The sequence below is a fragment of the Artemia franciscana genome, chromosome 13 (assembly GCF_032884065.1).
Source record: "Artemia franciscana chromosome 13, ASM3288406v1, whole genome shotgun sequence".
In the NCBI taxonomy this organism is placed as follows: domain Eukaryota; kingdom Metazoa; phylum Arthropoda; class Branchiopoda; order Anostraca; family Artemiidae; genus Artemia; species Artemia franciscana.
Window position 1 is genome coordinate 27,735,675 of NC_088875.1, and position 21,001 is coordinate 27,756,675.

At 36.0% G+C, this 21,001-nt stretch overlaps 1 protein-coding gene and 1 non-coding gene across 4 annotated transcripts in view; both read left to right on the forward strand.

The window, feature by feature from the left end:
* LOC136034757 (lysosome membrane protein 2-like) overlaps nucleotides 1-21,001 on the forward strand; it is a 59,435-nt gene that overhangs the window by 5,979 nt on the left and 32,455 nt on the right. For all 3 annotated transcript variants that reach the window (XM_065716140.1, XM_065716143.1, XM_065716141.1), the window contains exons 2-3: nucleotides 5,144-5,230; nucleotides 11,254-11,379. In XM_065716140.1, the coding sequence (XP_065572212.1) occupies nucleotides 5,144-5,230; nucleotides 11,254-11,379 (213 nt within the window). The remainder of the gene's footprint in view (nucleotides 1-5,143; nucleotides 5,231-11,253; nucleotides 11,380-21,001) is intronic.
* On the forward strand, nucleotides 1,152-1,257 carry LOC136035128 (U6 spliceosomal RNA). The gene has a single exon (XR_010619346.1). It is a non-coding gene; the product is annotated as a U6 spliceosomal RNA (small nuclear RNA).

Sequence of the window (21,001 nt, forward strand, 5' to 3'; positions counted from 1 at the left end):
AACTAAAATGAACAGTTTTTCAAAACAGTCCCAGCATCCTTACCTCAGCGAAGTTCAGCCAGGCCCTGAATATTTGTTCTGATTCCTGCATCACAGCTGAACCAGACTTTATCAGGGACATACTTTTTGGAAATGGGTATCCTCTTTTATTTATTAATAATACAATTAACCGTAGAGTGAAAAGACGCTCCCATAAAATCAAAGATAATTTACCATGTGAAAATCCCGATAAGTCCCAGAACATAATTTACCTCCCATATATTCCAACAACACTAGAAATCTTAAAAAAGTATGCACAAAAAATAATCTTTATGTTGTATTTACCAATAGTTTGAAAATTAAAAATTCTGGTAAAGATAAGACTCCAATTACTCGCCAAAGAGGTGTCTATCAAATACCTTGCGACTGTGGCAAATTCTATGTTGGGAGAACCCACCAGAATTTCGAGAAACCCCTACAACAACTTAAAGATGATATCACCAAAGCTCTGAATTCTAATAATATTATTTCTGTTTCTTTTGGTTCTGCTTTAAGTAGCCATGTTTTCGAAAATCCTAGCCACAAAATACTTTTTGAAGAATCCGCCATTGTTAGCAATGATCTGGGCATAAAGCAAGTAGCTCGAGAAGCAATTGGAATCAGACTTAAGATTAATAATAATATTTCCTTAAATAGGGATTTAGGGAATATTCACTAAATGCTTTATACACAAATTTAATTAAAATTGACCTTACAAAACATTTTAAAAAACCAATAGATATTAACACAGAACCTGTCACAAATAGACCTATAAGATCAGCAGCGAAAAAACCTAGGCTAGCATTAAAAACCTGTTTTTAAATTATTTTCTTTCATTTCATTGAATTGCCTCGTTTCATAACAATTTATTTTTCAGTCCTGGTTGAACTTCGCTGAGGTAAGGAGGCTGGGACTGTTTTGAAAAAAACTGTTCATTTTAGTTTTATTGATTTTATCATCTCGTAAGTTGCTTTTTCTTATTTGTATTTCTGAGGACGGCCCTTGGACACAGGGCCGAAGTATTCATTCTAATTTGTTTCCCACTGTCTTAAAAAATTCCCTATTGTTCTTCTTGTTTTTGGTGTTTATGATATTGCTTATATGCCCTTTTGAAAACATGCATGCACACATATGTCTTCCTTCGGGAAGACATATAATAAAATTGGAACGATACAGAGAAGATTAGCATGGCCCCTGCGCAAGGATGACACGCAAAATCGTGAAGCGTTCCACATTTTTTTAGCCGTCCTAGCCGAGTCGGTTGGTGCGCTGGATTTGGGATCCTTTGTCTGAAAGGACGCGGGTTCAAATCCCAGTGTACCCAATTGTTCAGTTTGGGACGGGAGTCAGTGGCGTGATTCTGTAAGCTTAGCCAGAGTCGACCCAGCTTTAAATGGGTACCTGGAGAAATCTGGGGAAGGTAAACAGGAAGGGTTTGCGAAAGCACAGGATGGTTGGCCCCCAACCCCCCATTGCACTTCCTGGCTGAAGGGCCAAGAAACGGAGATCAGCACCGCTGGTAGGGACTGTAAAGTCTAATGCCGTATCCTTTACCTTTACCTTTACCATGCACACAGTTTTTTCCTTTAGTTGGAACTCCTAAGCATTCCCTATAAGTTTCATCTTAATTCCTTTAGCGTCATTAGTTACATTAACTGTAGTGGTAGTATTAAAAGCGTAAATATGGTGCCTTCTGGCTAATTCAAAATCTCCCACAACTTACCCTTAAACCTTAACATATATGTTTATATACCTCTTGAAATTTTCCTCTCGATCATCTTAGCCCTACAAGTAGTTGCAATAGAAATAGTAGTAGCAGTACTAAATATTGCAGTAACAGTAATATTGAATTGAATCGAATTAAATTTATTTATAACCCGTTATAATACACACGTAGTGATATGACATGAATTATAATCTAAAATCACCCAGAAATTCGAAAAAAGTTCAGGATTTGGTTGAGTTTCGAATAAGAATTTTATTTTATTCCTCTCTTGTTTCTAAAATCCGCGTGAATTCTCTGGAACGGATATGGCAAACCCAAAATTTGTTAACAAACTAACTTTTAACAAAATAAGGTCTTGGCTGAAAGATTTCAAGATTATACTGTCAACTCCCACCTTCTTAGAAATATTCTTAACTTAGAATCGTTGATCTGAGCAAAAGTTTTCATCCGTGTTTTTAAAATGAAAATAACTATTGAAGGTATTATACCCCAAGTTTTCTGAATCCAAAATTCGAAACAAATCACACAAGTTATGGCTTTTTGACATTATCAAAGATTCAAGCAGTTCAAGTCTTTTGTTTATACATGACATTGCCAGGTCGTTTTATGGAGGAAGAAAATTTTGGTGGAAAAGGGCAATTTGTAATTCGTTAAATTCCAAATATTCTGCCACTTCGCGCATACTGAGACACGGAAAGGGTAATCCTTAATTCGAAGATTAAAATAAAAAGGATGGAATGACCAAGGGAATGACAAATTACGGCTCATGACGAGAGACAGATCTTAAAAATGAATAATCTTAACAGATGTATAAAAGCAAAACAAGATGTTTAAAGAGAAATTTTTTATTGCTATGAGCTATTTCAAACAAATTATCAGACTGTGCCGTAAGAAATCATTATGACTGCTGTAGATGAGAGAATAAGCTCTTTAAGAAAATTTGTGAAATTTCCGGAGTGCCCAGTTCTGACGTTCCCTATAAATATGCCACTGCCTACCCGGTCTGAAAGCTATTATTCCCATTTTCTGGCTAAAAATCAGTGTTGATGACTTTTACAAAGTTAATGGGCACGCTAGCTTGCTTAGAACACCGAAATCAACAAATCATAGGCAGCGCAATAGCGCTGCCTAAGTAAAGAGCGATGAGGGCACATTAATTTTTTTTTAGACCCGGGCACTTTGTATCGAAAGAGTTGTCGTAGAAACTTTGAAAAGGGCTCAATCGATTGAAAATTGATAATAGTTGAAAGTGATTGGAAGGCAACTAATCCCCTGCCTCGCTCATCGTTTTCCCAAACACATCTAATCAAAATTTTGAGATACCCATTTGGTTCAACGTAGTGGAAAAGTCCGGAAATTATGTATTTGAGGATGACACCCCCCTAAACAGCCCTCAGGGCAAGGGTTGTAAGTTATACCCTGGGGGCACGTAAGGTTTATATAGAAAGGGTGATCGTATAAACTTCGGAGGGGGCTCAATGGATTCCTAATCAGTAGCTATGGTGCCGTTTTTGAGAATCAGAGTGATCAGAGGATGGATACTCCCCCCCCCAGCCCACATACATGCACCTTTTATTTTCCCTGAATGTTACTTATAGAAGTTTTGTCATGGCCATTTGTTGTCGTAGAAACGTCAAAAAAGCCTCATTCAATTGGGAATTCAAAGGGCCTTTTTTAACAGTCAAAAGTAATTGGAGGGCAACAATCCCACCCCACACCCATCAGTTCCCAAAACACATCTATTCAAAATTCTGGGATAGTCGTTTTGTTCAGCGTAGTTCAAAGGTCTGGATATTATGTCTTTGAGGATGACACCACCCTCAAAGCCCTAAGCGTAAGGGTTATAAGTGATGCCAGAAGGGGGTTTTGAGGCTTTTATGGAAAGGGTGGTCGTATAAGCTCCGGATGGGACTCATTTGATTGGAAATCAGATGTTCTAGTTCCATTTTTAAGAGTCAAAGTAATCAGGGACAGTCTCTCCCCCGCCCCTCCCCTTTACGTTTTATTTTTCACAATTGCATCCGATTAAAATTTTGAGTTAGCCATTTGTTCCAAAATAGTCCAAAGATCATATAATAAGGCCTTAGGGATGGACAGAATTCTCCAGAGTCTTGGGGTAAGGGTCATAGGTTATGCACCAGGGGTATATAAGGTTTTTATGAAAGGTTTGGTCGTGTGAACTTTAGAAGAGGCTCATTTTATTTTAAATATATAGTTCTAGTTCCCTTTTAAAAGTCAAGCATGATGAAGAGGAACTATTCCCCTCCCTGATATCCTCTTTTCCCCAAACACATTCAATTGAAATTGTGAGGTAGCCACGTTGTTACCAATAGTCCAAAAATCATATAGCAATGTCTTTAGGATGGACACAATCCCCCAGAGCCCATGGTCATGGGTAGTAAGTTTTGCCCAGGGCATATAAGGTTTTTATGGAACGGGTAGTTGTATAAACTTTGTATAGGATGGAGCTCATTTGATTTGAAGGCAGAAGTTTTTGCGCCCTTTTCAAGGGTCAAAAATAAATGGAGGGACGTTAGCCCCCACCGAGCCAATCATTCCCCAAAACATACCGATCTAAATTTTAACAGAGCTATTTTGTTCGGCATTGTTGAACATGTTGGTTATTTGCTGCAAATACTTTTGAATTGGAAAATCATGAAGCAATTCGGCAACCAATTTTTTTTTTATAAATTTGAAAGGAAAAAAAAAACTCGAAGGAAATAACTGCAGACTAAATATATTCCCGATTAAACTTATTAAACTAAATCGATCGTTACAAAAAAAAAGAGAACATGCTGTGGTTAATCTGAGAATTAAAAAAGAAACACTGCTCAAGAGACATTTGTAAAGAAAGCGCAAATGATACTTTAGTTTTCATGATGTTAGAGTATGAGGCTGGTGTATACAATAAATTGATGTTTAAAATTCGCTCATTGGCATTATCTGTTTTTTAAATTTGATTCGATTGTTCATTTTGGTGTTATTTTCATTTTAGATTTCATTTATTCATACATAGTACTTTCAACTTGCTTTTAATTCGACTGGTTATATGACGTAATTTTACTTGCAGAAGCCTTTAACATAACTCTTTACCTTTCTTTGAAAATCTTTTTTGGAGAAGTGTTCTTTCAATCAGTCACTTAAAGGAACAAATTTGTTTCATTTATTATTTGGTAGCGTAAACGAGCTAGATGACACCTGTACTAGATCAAACGATAATCTTGTGACTTCTTCAGACCTTTGTACTTTGCTCTTTTGACAGACTAAAGAGAGATAAATCTTTCTTCATTGTGTCAATGTGTATTACACTGGGTGACATGTTTGCGTTCTGCTAACGATTTACTTTTGAAGTGTTTAACATTCAGTTTGAAAGTTTAAGTTAACATACATTGTTTTCAGATGAGTTCGAAAACCTATGAACTGCAGTCAAGAAAGGGGGATTTTTCCCTAGTTCCAACAAGTGAGAATGATAAGAAAACACAAAAAGTAAGTTGTTTTACAATGTCAGAATTTAAAAGTAAGTTACATAAAGCCAATAACGGCCTGCATTTTAACTAATGATCTGGTATGCGATACATAATTATGTAGGCGCTTTTAGGACCATTCGATGAGGAGGGAGGTGGGTGAAAACTAACAAAAAATACTTATTTTTTGGAATTAATCTTTCCGAATTTTTTTAGACTTCGGACCAATAGCCTATAAGAGAAAGTTTTTCACTTCGTCATAAGTTCCTTTTTCCGTCCTGAATGGATAATTTTTCTGGGTTTAGTTCGTTTTCATGTTTTTTTTGGGGGGAGAGGGGGGTGAAAAACTTCTTGGTAAATGTTTAGTTTAGAGCACTTAGAAATGCTAATTCTAGAAGCGCATCCATTTCTATTTGACCCTCCTCCTTCATGGGGCAAACTAAAAATGCGTAAAGTGGGCTTGCTTACAGGTAACATTACCTATAGGGCGAAGCGTATTAGTCCATGAGCCCTGCGGGCAGCGGGGCGAGGTCTTTATTCTATATTTTTATTTAATAAACTTCTTTTTTTTTAGTTTTATCACTCTTTGCTATATAAATATGGAATACAGACCTCGCCTCGCTGCCCACGGGGCTCATGGACTAATACGCTTCGCTCTATAGGTAATATTACCTGTAAGCAAGCCCACTTTACGCATTTTAGTCTCGTTGGAGGGGGAGTTTAGAAAGCTAAAAAATGGATGCGCTTCTCTAATAATAACAAAGAAACAATATGCGATCATCAGAATATTGCCATATGCAGTAATACGCACTTTAGACAGCTTGTGACGAAACTAAACAATTACCAGATTCTTTCTAGCTAAGTTATCTATTATAGGCTGCCTCCCCGTAGTAACATAATATTTTTGAGCTTTAATTTGTGATGAACCGGAGGTAAAAGGCTTAAGATTGTCTGTGCAGGAAATCAACTCCTGTTTATAGAAGAACATCGCCAAATGTGAAAACCATGTTTGGGACAAGATGAGCCCAGGACTGAACGATGACTCCATTTAACTGGAGTTCATTATAAAAAGTTCAAATTATAATGTTCAAACCATTATAAAAAGTTACATTGACTTGTTTAGTTTCATAGCCTAAAATTAAACAAAGATTAATTCTTGAAGGTGGCAAAAATGAAACTTCAGATAAACAAAAATTATTGCTTTGTTAATTGTGTAAAATCTATCTGTAAAACTAGCTAAAACAAACTGATTTGTTATGTTTCAATCTGAAAAATTCTAAAAACTACCGCTCTGCTAAAAAGCTGAGCTTGCTTTTCATTTTGCGAATTTTAATTGTATACGAAATGTTATTGATATCATCGTGAAAGACTATTGTGAGATTTATAAATTAACCCTCATGTTCTACAGGCTTCTCATAGAATTTTTGATCGTAAGGGAATATCTTGTTTTCTTTGGTCAGTTTTGTGTTTCGGTAATCGCTAGTTTTTATGATAGTCTACTACAGATATTGAAAAATAACACGAGTCAGTTTTTAAGCTAGTTTTGTAGATATATCTCGTATATTCTATGAACCAATTATATTTGATCGTTTTAAGTTACAATTTTGCCGTTTAGCTCCACAAGAAAAACTTTGTTTTTGTTTGATTATATCATAAAAGGTCACCGATAATCATGCAAGTTGTAACTGTTTCTTGAAGAATTTTGTTTCTTGAATAAATTCTGTAGACCTTCGAAGGCGTTTCGAAGTTTTGCAATCGAAAGCTCCTGTAACCCTCGGCTTCATAAACTCATATTCCATACACTGTTTGTATTGAGCCAAAACCAAAATATGCATTAATTAAAAAACTTTCAAAAATTAAATAAAAAAACAAGTTTCTTAAACTGCAAGCAAGGAGCGACATTAAAACTGAAAACGAACAGAAATTATTCCGTATATAAAAGCAGTTGACCCCTCCTCAACGCCTGGCTGTTTACGCTAAAGTTTGACTCTTTGTCTCAACTCTAATTTTTAAAACAATTAAAAAACTTAGCGTAAAGAGCGAGGCGTTGAGGAGGGGTCAACCCCTTTTATATACGGAATAATTTCTGTTCGTTTTAAGTTTTAATGTCGCTCCTTGCTTGCAGTTTAAGAAACTTGTTTTTTTATTTAATTTTTGAAAGTTTTTTAATTAATGCATATTTTGGTTTTGGCTCACCGCACATGCATAATTAAAACGAAATTTACATATTATTTTTTGTTTTGGCTAAATAGCTTTCTCATAGTTTTGATCGGATGATTTTGACAAAAAAGGGGGGTGGGCGAGGAGGCCTAGTTGCCCTCCAATTTTTGGTTGCTTAAAAATGTAACTAGATTTTTTATTTTTTACGAACATTTTTGTTAATAACAAACATACGTACCTTACGAACTAACTTACGTAACGAATTTCTATATTTGTGTATTTTTATTACGTATATGAGGGGGCTCTCCTCCTCGTCAATGCCTCGTTCTTTACACTAAAGCTTGAATTTTGTCCCAAATCTTAAGAATGACCCCTGAATCACAAAGGCCCTAGAATAAATAGTTGAAATTACTAAAAATACTTTAGCGCAAAGAGCAAGGTATTGTGGAGGAGACGAACCCTCTTACATACGTAATATTTTACGTTCGTTTTAAGTTTTAATGCTGCTCATTACTTCCAGTGGAAAAAAAATATTTATTTTCTCATTGTCTTTTTTTAATAATGCTAGAAAATCCTGCGCCCCCTTCATGGAAATTACCTTCCTTCATGAAAAATTCCTCCATGGAAAGATCCTCCCACGTAAACTCCTCCCCGCGACCCACCCCCACCCCAACGCGAAAAATTCTCCCTGAAAACGTCGTTACATTTCGTAATTAACAATTGCTATATGTAAATAATGGTCAAAGTTTTTAACTTGTAAGCCCTCCCCCGTGGACTGGGGGGGATAAGTCATCCCCAAAGACATATTTATTAGGTTTTCGACTAAGTTGAACAGAATGGCTATCTCAAAATTGTGATCCGGTAACCTTGAGGAACAAATTTGCGTGGGAGGGGGACTAGGTGCCCTCGAATTTTTTTGTCAGTTTAAAAAGGCACCATAACTCTCAATTTCCGTCAGAATGAGCCCTCTTGTGAGATTCTAAGACAACTGGGTCGATACGATCACCCCTGGAAAAAAAAAATAATAAACACGCATCAGTGATTTGTCTTCTGGCAAAAAATACAAACTTCCACATTTTTGTGGATACAAGCTTGAAACTCCTACAGTAGGGTTAATATTCTATGACTTTTAGGGCATGTTACCCCCTATTTTTTAAAATAAGACAAATTTTTTCGGGCTCGTAACTTTTGATGGGTAAGACCAAACTTGATGAAACTTATATATTTAAAATCAGCATTAAAATATGACTCTTTTGATGTAACTATTGGTATTTTTTAAAGTTTCGGTTACTATTGAGCCGGGTCGCTCCTTACTACAGTTCGTTACCACGAACTGTTTGAAAACCCAATTTCACCAATGATTGTCAGTGGTGACTCTTTCTCTCAATTCTACTTTATTAAACAGTAAAAAGCTTTAGCGTAAAGAGCGGGGCGTTGAGAAGGGAACAGCCCCTTTCGTACACGGAGTAATTTATGTTCGTTTTATGTTTTAATGTCGCTCCTTACTTTCAGTTAAAAAATTAGTTTTTATTTAATTTTTGAACGTTTTTGAATTAATGCACGTTTGATTTTGGCTCTCCGCACATAAATTATTAAAATGAAATTTGCATATCAATTCTTTTTTTGGCTAAATGGCTTTCTCTTAGTTTTGATCAGACGATTTTGACAAATAAGGGATGGGGAAGAAGGCCTAGTTGCCCTCCAATTTATCGGTTACTTAAAAAGGCAACTAGAACTTTTAGTTTTTAACGAACGTTTGTTTTTATTAGTAAAAAATACGCAACTTAAGAATTAACTTACGTAACAAACTTCTATATTCTTACATTTTTATTACGTATATGAGTGGGTTTGTCCCCTAGTTAATACCTCGCTCTTTACTCTAAAGCTTAAGTTTTGTCCCAATTCTTTAAGAATAACCCCTGAATCAGCAAGGCCGTAGAGTAAATAATTGAATTTACTACAAATACTTTAGCTTAAAGAGCGAGGTATTTAGGAGGAGAAGAACCCCTCATATGCGCAATAATCTCTGTTCGTTTTAAGTTTTAATGCTACTCCTTACTTTCAATTTAAAAAACTTTTTCATGTTTATTTTTTCATTGTTTTTTTATAGTAATGCTAGAAAATCCTGCGCCCTTTTCATTGAATTTCTCTTCCCCCATAATATATTCCTCCAAGGAACGATCCTCCCACATATTCCCTTCCCCTCAACCACCCCCCAAACCAAAAAATCCCCCTGAAAACGTTTGTACACTTCCCAATAACCTTTACTGTATGTAAATACTGGTCAAAGTTTGTAACTTGCAGCCCCTCCCCCGGGGACTGTGGGGGAATAATTCATCCCTAAAGACATAGTTATTAAGGTTTTTGACTATGCTGAACAAAATGGGTATCTCAAAATTTTGATCTGTTGACTTTGGGAAAAAATGAGCGTGGCAGGGGGCCTAGGTGCCCTCTAATTTTTTGGGTCACTTAAAAAGGTCACTAGAACTTTTCATTTCCGTTAGAATGAGCCCTCTTGCGACATTCTAGGACCACTTGGTCGATACAATGACCCCTTAAAAAAAAATAACAAAAACAACAACAAGTAAACACGCACCCGTGATCTGTTTTCTGGCACAAAAAATACGAAATTCCACATTTTTGTAGAAAGGAGATTTTTTTTAATAGGGTTCTCTGACACACTGAATACGATGGTGGGATTAAGATTCTATGACTTTTAGTGGGTGTTTCTCCCTATTACCAAAATAAGGCAAATTTTCTCAGGCTCGTAACTTTTGATGACAAAGACTAATTCTGATGAAACTTACATATTTAAAATCAGCATGAAAATTTGATTCTTTTGATATATCTTTTATTATCAAAATTCCGTTTTTTTTTAGTTTCGTTTACTATTGAGCCGGGTTGCTCCTTACTACAGTTCGTTACCACGAACTATTTGATCCAATCGGAGGTTAATTTTTTTTTTCTATTAGATAAATAATAAGTGATATGTCATGAGAAAAATGGCCCGAGCTGTTGACTATAGCAGTCAAGGGAGTGGGTGCTGGACCATATTTGCAAGACCAAAGGCTTGAGCTGACTATACTTGTGAAGGCTGAGGTCCAAGCGAGCGGCCAGTAAAGCTGACTTTTTGGCTAGCAATATATACCCCCTATTTGTAAGGATAATCAGCCTTTGCAAGCGGGCAAGGGTTGAAGGCTTGATGTGCTTACCATAGAAAGTGGTGGAAGCCACAACATGGTGGTGGTGGAAGCTACATTAAGCTATAACATGTATGACTAGTCGCATTAACCAACAGTGTAGGGAGAGAAAGCACCACATAAGGAAGCGAATGTTGTGCTTTTATAAGAGACTCAATAATCTGACTCAACATCTACAGTGGTGGAAGCTACATTAAGCTACAACATGTATGACTAGTCGCATTAACCAACAGTGTAGGGAGAGAAAGCACCACATAAGGAAGCGAATGTTGTGCTTTTATAAGAGACTCAATAATATCACATTGAACTTTTCCTATTTAGGTAAAACACAGGTGACAACTCTACAGCCATCCATATCAGCATTGATTCTGGGTCTTCTAGGACGGTGCTAAGGGATATTTTGAAGCCCTGGGGAAAAGCAGGCAAAGATACACCATTGTTGCTACCTTCCGTGATAAGTTAGTCGCCGGCTGGTGACGCCTGCGAAATTGCCTAGTTTTTATATCCTTCTAAAAATTTCCCTTAACTTCGTTCAATCTTTCACCCTTAAGACACAAAATCGCCTTGCAAAGATCAAAATTTCACATTTAGTCTGTTTTGGTATTGGATGAATATTGCATTTGCAACGGTATACGTATTGTTTTGTAAACTGACAACGTATTTAACTCTTCATTTTTTTTTCTAGGAAAGTCCTAACAAAGGTGCCATTGCATGTGCCTCCGTGTCTCTGATTTTAGGAGTTATGGTTTTGGCTGTAGGATTATTTAGCCTTCAATATTTACCAGAATACTTTGAGAATCAAGTTAAACAGGTAAACTTCAATATCTTATATGTTCTATTTTATTAATACAACAGTAATAAAAATTAAATCGTGTCACATTAAAGCAAATCAGTATATGAGAAAGCGAAAAATGAACCTGATAGCTATCAAAACTAAAACTTTGGTCTAGCTAGTATGCAATTTCAGAGAAGATGCAACAGAATTTGGGAGAGGAGAAGGAAGGGGTTTTCCGTAGCCATATATTGAATAATTGAACCATCAAAGACAATGTTTCAATTCTTTCTTTTTTGGGGGATGATATTTAAAAAAAATATGGAGAAGGGTGATTCTACTGAGGAAAATTTTTGTTTTCCTCATTAAAAGTATAGCAATATCATTACTTGGCTCTTTAGAAGATCCCCATGTTTGAGGTCCACATTTCAAACGTCGGGGTTCCTTGGTCTTCACATAAATAGCATTCCTGGCTATTCTAAAGCTATATCTAATATATCCTAAAGGCTATATAAGGCTATATCCTGGCTATACCTGGGGGGACTTTAAAAACATCAAAATGTAAGATTGATATTTAATTATTAGAATATTTGTGAGAGTGGAGATGTGAAGCGATGATGTCTGAGAATATTTCTTGTCTACGCTGTTATTATGAATGTAAAGAGTAACATTAAACCCCAAAATGAGCAAAATTCATTCCATATATAAGGGGACTGCCCCTTCCTCTGCCCCTTCCTCTTCCCTACCTCTGCCTCATGGTCCAAGAAACTTCGGAGGGTTCACATTCTATCAGAAATATAGAGTTCTAGTCCTTCTATTTAAATCAGAAGTGACTGGATACCATCCAGCCGCGGGAGGGATGGTGGTAGGTATTTTCCAAGGGTATTTTCCAACAGTGACAGGGCGGAGACATAAAACACAAACTGACATAAAAAAATGAGAAATGACTCTCTTGCGTTAATGGTTCATGACGTCCGATTTTCTTTACTTTTGCTACAACAAAACAGAGCTTTTTATATGAATCATCTTGACAGGCTTTTATATCATCATGACTTCAAAAAACAAGCAATTCCAATAGGGTTGAACATGTAAAATTTCTAATTTGTGTTTTACCCAATGATATTGCCTCATATTTGTAGAATACTGAAAAACTGAGTGCGGTGTTTCAGTTGCTTGAGGGTTCAGTTACACGAGGGTTCATTTCTACGGGACCTCAGTTAAACGGGGGTTTAGTTGCACGATAGTTCAGTTGCACAGGGGTTCAGCTGCACGGAGGCTCAGTCACCTGGGGGTTCAATTGAACGGGGTTGAGTTAAAAGGGATTGAGTTGCACGGGGGTTCAGTTGCCTAGGGGCTCAGTTGCCCGGGGGTCAGTTGCACGGGGCTTCTGTTGCACGGGGCTTCAGTTGCACAGAGGTTCAGTTACACGAGGGTTTAGTTACACGGTGGTTCAGTAACGGGGGTTCAGTTGCACGATGGTTCAGTTACACGCACACCCAAATATTTTTATTTGAAACGGAGAGTGAGTACGGTCTAAAAACATTTCGCGCCCTTTTTCTACAAATTAATGCATTTTTACTTGAGAAGTAAAAACACATACGTCCGGGGATGACTCAGCCCCTACAAATCCTGGGACAAGGGCCATAAACTATGTAAGTTGCCCATTGTTTACACATGGAGTATAAAATGAAAAAGGAGGGACATATTTGGTCCTGGATGTCCGATTAGCTTTAAACTTCGAGACTATTCTCGGGGACAATAAAACCATACATATCGTAAGGATTGGGGGGGGGGCTTAGGAAGAGTAGTGTCGATTCATGGAAATAGAGGAGGAACAAAAGTATTTGTATATCCTAGGGGAATATTTTTCAATGAAAATATATCAAAAATAGGACTTTTCAAAATCTATAGGGGGCGAGGAATCTGAAGGCAAATGCCACCATATCTCCCTCCCAGTCGACACCCCCTGATCAGGGGATTGGAAATGGGCCCATAACTGATTATTTTTATCGAAACACACTATTTGTATTGAGGCTGACAAAGTAGCATGTCCGTAAAATCTTGGAAGCGTTAGTTCGATAGAACTTTGTAAACGTTCGACGTAAACGTTCGTAAATAAAGAATATATCAGACCATGATAAAGTTGTAGGAAATCATATAGAAAAGAATGAAAAACATTTTGACAATTTGAAGGTGAAGGAATATTTGTTTTGTGAGGAGGCGTTATTAATTAGCTATGTCGCTAGAGTCTAGTAACGTAATCGAGCAATTAAAAAGGTTCTACTGTCTCTTCGGGTACCGGTATTGCAACCAGTGTGAGTGTGAGACATGCACTGTCCTTCTGAGGGTCAAACTATTGGCCAAGGGTGGAAGAACCACCGGTATCATCTCATATGCCAGAACACTATTTAATGTTCCTTTTAAATGTATATTTTAGAGAGCAAGACAAGTTGAAGGCTCTTGGATATATAAATTCCTCTCAGGCTAAGCCTTAGAACATCGTCTCTGCATTATTTACTTTATAGCAACGAAAATATCATAAGACATCTTATGAACAGAAGATGTAGCATGTCTTACGTGATGTCTTACGATTCTAACTTTAAATGTCCAATCGAGAGCCATTTCTGAAGTTTATATGACCACCTTTTACGTAAGAATCCTATATACAAACGTTACATAACTTACAACACTTGCCCCTGGGCTCTGGGGAATTTGTTTCCACTCTAGAGTTTTTAGCATTTTGGCTATATCACATATATTGTTTCCCGATTAGGTTGTAGAAATTGAAATTTCTAGTTACTTGAAATTGTACTTTGGATAATCTTCGCTGGATGTGGATTCAACTAAGGCTATTTTTTTTATTATTATTAAATCTGTGTCAGCTTGGAGTCCAAGTTTTACCCACTCAATTGAGGCGGGCTCTTGGAATATTTCGATAGAATATATTATGAAGGATATAATCCTTAAGGATATAAAAGAAAGTGAGTCCTCTCTAATCGGAAAGGCATCTCCTAGAAATCACAATTATGGCTTCCGTTACCATTCTTATGCCTGAACTTCCTAGTCATAGTTTAACCACTAATAAATGTCAAAATTGTTACTGATCATAAATTGTTATTGGTAATAAAGTTATTGATTTTTCACTTTGTATTCCAACGGTCCTAGAGCTGATAGAGCAATAAAATTATTGTTCTTATTGAATTCCATAATTTCTTATCTTATTTATATTTTTTAGTGATTTTTAAGCCAAATGGCTGGAATTTCCGTTTTGTAGCTTTTCTTTGTATAGAATTTGTTATGTATGTATTTATTATCAAAGAGAGAGTTACTCAGTCAGCCACAATTTACTGCAAATTTTCTTATATAAATAGAAATAAATGATAATAATAAAATAAATAATAAAGTAAACTAGCCAAAGAGTTGTTCAGTCAGCCACAATTTACCACAAATTTTCTTATATAAATAGAAATAAATGATAATCATAATCCCTATAATGAAATAAACTTTCAAAAGAAACTTTTACAGTTCATTTTGCACACGACATTGTCCTATAATATATTTTTTGGAGTCTCTCCTGGTCAAGAACTGTTTGTATCTCTGGATTTGCTTCTCTTCAGCACATAGCTTCACTTCACAAATCAACATTATGCCACCACCGTATTTTCACTAAGTTTATTAACAACAAACATTGTTAATGTGAATGTGATATTTTAAACTAGTGTTTAAAAATTAAGTGGGTACAAAGTTAAATATAAAGTAAAAATATAGTTCTGCAAAATTAGTTTACCTGTTTTTATTATAGTAATTGGAAGAACAAAATCCAAAGACAAGTGAGAATTGAATTAAGAATGTGATATACATTGATTATGAGATATGCATTTATTTAAAAAAGGGATTGGTTGTTAGACCGTGTTCGTCTTCAGGAAGTAGGGGTTATGTACTTCTAATGAAATCTTGGAATCTCTTGCTATTTTGGAATTGACATTGGTAGCTTTGAACCACTGTTAGCTTTGAACCATTGGTAGCTTTTGAATGCAGTTGCTGGATTTAAAAAATAAGGAGATATGGCACTCAAAATTCGAACGTCTTTGTATTGTATTTGAAAAATTGGAGAAAAACAAAATCGATCTTAGTTCACAACAAAAGTGGCCTGCTTTGAACGACCTGGGGGAGGAAGACATGAGCAATTTCAACGCTTGGATTAGGATTCCTGACTTACGATCAGCTGAAATAGCTTGTGTTTGCTGTTCATTCCCTTTTCGGTTCTGCATGCATGTGTGGGCAATTCTTTTTCAAGCATTAACATTATCGAGAGTAAACTGAAAAGTTGTCTTGTTGATGAGAACTTTGTAATCATGGCAAAAATTATAAAGAACAACATATAAACCTGACTGACTCAGACTTTACAAGGAGATGCAAACAACTTTTTTCATATTTGTAAATATTTAATAAGAAATTAGTTTTATTTAGTGTACTACTTATTTAGGGGAAAAAAGTTTACTAAATAAGAAAATTTAGCTCCCAACTCCTTAAAAGTTAGTTTAATGTTCATATTTGGCTCTTTGGCTAATAATTTTGCCGACCACTGACCTAGACCATCAAATGTGACAAAACCGAGCAGCTAAGGTAAAGGGCTTTGAAAAAATGTCTTAAGTAATGCAATAAATTAAGTAATAAACGTAGTAATTAAGTAATAAACAAAAATGGAGAACAAATACAACAACAAAAGAGAGAATAATGAAGACTTTTTTTCCAAGACAGTGAACCAACAAAACCTATTTGAATATTTCGGCCCTATATCTAAGGGCCGTCTTCAGCAAAGAAAAAATAAAAACAATAAAACACTTACAATAAAAGTTCTCAGTTAAAAATCCATTTTTTTTAAAATAGCCTTGGCATCATTACTTCTTAACGAAAAGTTCAGCCAAGACTGTCCGATAAAAGCTAACATTTTACAAGATAAAAAGGTTCATTCATTTCACTAACTGTATTTATTAAAAATTGGAATGATTTCTTATTGCGATATTTGCTTTCTCTGCAGCTAATCTGATAGTTCTTTTAAGATTGGGCTTGTTTTTGTTCGTTCCTATTTTTGTTTTATTTTGAATTAGATTATTTTCTAGAATTAATTTTGTGTACATAGGGTTGAGTGTGTATTCACCCAAGTCTCTATTTAGGGATGTATTATTATTTAAGTTTCGTTTGATTTCGATTGCCTCGCGGACAGTTGGTTTGATTTCTAGGTCATTGCTAATTAGAGTTGTTTCGTCAAATAGAACATAATGGTTTGGATTTTCAAAAATATGATTACTTAAAGCTGAATCGAAAGATATGGAGTTATTTTTAGACTTTAATACTTTTTCAATACTTTCTTTGTGTTGCAGTAATCTTGTTCCTAAATTTTGGTGGGCTCGACCAATGTAATAATTTCCACAATTACATAGTATTTGATACACCCCTCGTAGACGAGTAATTGGGGTTTTATCCTTACCAGAAAAAGTCCTCATTATTCTATCTTTTGTTGTTGTATTATGGAAAGGCAGTGTGGTCTTCGTCATTATTTATGGAGAACAAAGGAATAAACGGTTATAACACTTGCAAGAACGACAATTAGGACGAGTCAAAATTGAAAGTGAAGGACAAAAAAGTATCCAGTTAGGAGATAAGTGACAGCTAGAACTTAAACGAGTCAAAAACAAAAATTACGAACAAAGAAATATGTGGTAACAAGACATACGACAGCGGGAAGTAGAATGAATTGAAAACTGAAAGTGAAGAAAAAAGAAATTTCCGGTTAACAGGTATGCCACAGCAAGAACAAAGAAATGTGTGATTAGAATATAAGTGACAGCGAGAATTATAAGCAATAGCGAGATTTTGAAGGTGTCAAATATGAAAGCGACAAGTCATTGGGACCTTTCAACTTTATATGTATTCCCTGTGGAGTCTTCCATTCTCAGGAGGAAAAAGTGGAAAACAAAGGTGATTCATTTGGATGTTGCTACTTACACCGAGAATCAATATATTCACACCTACCGGACACCAAGTACCGCGGCTCGGCCTGGAATTAGGCTACACTGTTGTTTTTTCCTTAAAACTGAAACAATGACATTTCAGCCAAAACCGATGTACATAGATCACAACTTCAAGGAAAAATTTGTATTTTTCCCAGGGTGGTTGTATAGAGCCTGTTGTGACGTCATGACATCAAGGAGATGGTACAGTTAGAAGACAAGTGAAGATGAGAATCAAACAGTTCGTTGTAACTAAGTGTTATGTAATACATAGGAGCGACCCGGCCCAATAGTAAATGAAACTCTAAAAAACGGGAATTTTGATACCAATAGATACATCGAACTTACATCGAATTGAATTTGATACCATAGATACATCGAATCGAATTTGTATGCTGATTTCAAATATATACGTTTTATAAAGTTTAGTCTTACCCATCAAAATCTACGAGTCTGAGAAAATTTGCCTCATTCTAGAAAAAAGGGAGAAACAACCCCTAAAAGTCATAGAATGTTATTGATAATCATACTGTCCGATTCAGCATATCAGAGAACTCTATTATAGAGGTTTAAAGCTCCTATCTCCAAAAATGTGGAATTCTGTATTTTTTGCCAGAAGAAAGATCACGGATGCGTGTTAATTTGTTGGTTTTTCCCCAGGGGTGATCGTAACGCCCCAGAGGTCCTAGGATATCGTGAGAGGACTCATTTGAACGAAAACTAAAAATTTTAGTGCACTTTTTAAGTGAACAAAAAAATGGAGGGCAACTAGGCTCACTCCCAAGCTCGTTTTTCCCTAAGTCGCCCGATCAAAATTTTGAGATAAACATTTTTTTCAGCATTGTCGAACAATCTAATAACTATATCTTTGAGGATGACTTAACCCCCTAAAGTCCCTGGGGGAAGGGTTGCAAGTTATGAACTTTACCCATTGTTTACATATAGTATTTGGCCTTGGGAAGTATAAAGACGTTTTCAAGTGTGATTTTTCTTTGGGATAGGTCAGGGGAGGATGTTACGCGGGAGGATCTTTTCATGAAGAAATTTTTAATGGAGGAAGGGAATTTTCCATGAAGGGGGCACCAGATTTCCCATCATTATTTAAAAAATGATCAAAAATTAGATATAAAAACATGTTTTTTACACTGAAAGTAAGGAGCAACTTTAAAACTTAAAACGAACAGAAATTATTACATATATGACGGGACTCGCTTTCTCGTCAATGCCTCGCTCTTTATGCTATTGAAAATTAAAATCCTTTCGGTCTTTATTAATAACCAAAAAGATTATGCCACAGCAAAGTAGATTAAGCCACACTAGAGAAAAGCTTAGGTCCCAGGGATTTCTTTCTATTTGGTTCTAAGCACGCTTAAGCGCTTTTGTGTAGACCTGAGGAGATGTGTTGGTCCCCGTCCTGCACTGGTTTCTTGGACCATAGCTTTTCCTGGTGCCAAAATAATTCAATGATTTAAAGAATATGAAAATTGCAAATTGGAATGTCACGACATTAAAAATAACAATCATATCGACATTTTAACTGGAGAATTCAGACGCTTCGGATTGGACTTAATGGGAGTCTCGGAAACTCTAATCCCAGGGGTAGTAAACATGAAATTAGGTGATATAGATTGTATTTACTCAGGCACGAAGAATGGCATACATGGACAGGGAGTAGGGCTCATGATGAATAAAGAAGCTGCTAAGTCTTATTTAGGCTGTGAAGGTATCTATAATAGAACACTAATCGCTCAGTGCAGGGTATCAGGCATAGTAGTATATGCCCCTGTAAAACCGACTGACGGGGATAGTAGTGACTCAGATGAATTTTACTTACAGTTACAGGAACAAACAGACAGGGTTCCAGGTAGAAACAGGGTGTTTTTACTAGGAAACTTTAACGCCCAGGTCTGTAAAAATAGGCATAGATGGTATCCTAGCCTAGTTAAATTTGTATAGGAAAAGAAAACAGCAATGGCTACAGACTGCTGCAATTTTTGGGTATAACAATCTGCTTATAACCAATACAATGTTTGGTCATAAAATGGCAATAAGTTAACTTGGTACATACCTGATGGTAAGATAGCTAACCTTATTGATTATGCCTCCGTAAACCCAACACTGGCAGGATAAATACGAGATAGTAGGGTATATAGTAGTGTTGTTATTAATGTTAAAAGCAAAGATCGCCATCTAGTTGTGTCAAGGGTTAATTTAAAGCTGAAATTTTGAAGGATAACTACCTTCTGGGAATTTATAACGTTGGTAAACTCCAGGATGAGAATTTGAGAGAAACTTTCAGGAACAGTTGAAAACTAAACCAGAAAGTTTAAAATTTGACAATGTAGAAGTAGGAAGGGAAATTTTATAGGAAAATAATTTTGAAGTTGCTGATGATGCCGAAGGAAGTTAGAAATGCATCTAGGGATATTAGTGAAAAGGCTTTATGTTTAATAGAAAGGAGAAGCGGCTTGTACAACAATTATCTAAGTGACAGATCATATGGAAATAAAAGGAATGTAAAGAAAGTGGAGAAAGAATTAAAATATGAGCTAAAGAGACGTGAAGTGCAACTGTGGAGGTGTAACACGGCATAAAATTGCGGAGGATCCGGAAGATGCTTCTAGGTGGTATAATAGTAAAATATCGTACTGGGCTGTTAATAAATGTAGACTGCTTCTGAGACTGAGAGATATTGCAGACAAAAATTTAAGAGAAGAACAGTAAAGGTTTAGAAAGGGTAGAGGATGTGTCGACCAAATTTTCACTCTCATATTAATAATTGAAAAGGAAAAATAATTGAGAAGAAACATTAGTCATCAAACCCCTTTAGTCCTCAGTTTTATTAAATAAAGAAAACAAGTTTTTTTCACTGAAAGTAAGGAGTGACATTAAAATATAAAACGAACAGAAATTATTCTGTGTATGAAAGGGGCTGTCCCCTCCTAAACGTCCCGCTGTTTACGCTAAAGTTTTTTGTTGTTTTAAAAAGTAGAGTTGTAAAAAAGAGTCAAACTTTAGCGTAAAGAGCGAGGTGTTGAGGAGGGGACAGCCCCTTTCATACACGGAATAATTTATGTTCGTTTTAAGTTTTAATGTAGTCCTTAGTTTCAGGTTTTTTTTTATTTAGTTTCTTAACGTTTTTGTTGGAAAATGCTTGGAAATCTTGAAAATGCTTAGAGTGGATAGATCAGGATGGAACTTGGTGGGAGGAATAACCATAAATCCTAGATACGTGATTGACGTAACCGGGTCGGCTCCGCTCTCTTTGGGGGAGTTGGGGGAACCTAATTGAGTAATTCTGAAAAATTAGAGAAAATGAGGTATTTTTAACTTACGAACGGGTTATTGGATCCTAATGAAATTTGATATTTAGTAGGACCTTGTGTCTCAGAGCTCACATTTTAAATCCTGACTGGATCCGATGATATTGGGGGTGTTGGAGGAGGAAACTAGAAATCTTGAAAAACGTTTAGAGTGCAGAGATCGTGATGATACTTGGTGGGAAGAATAAGCATAAGTCCTATATACATGATTGACATAACCAGACTGGGTTGGCTCTCTTCGGGGAGTTGGGGGGGGGGGGGTTCGGAAACATTACAAAAAATGAGGTATTTTTACCTTAAGAACAGGTGATCAGATATTAATGA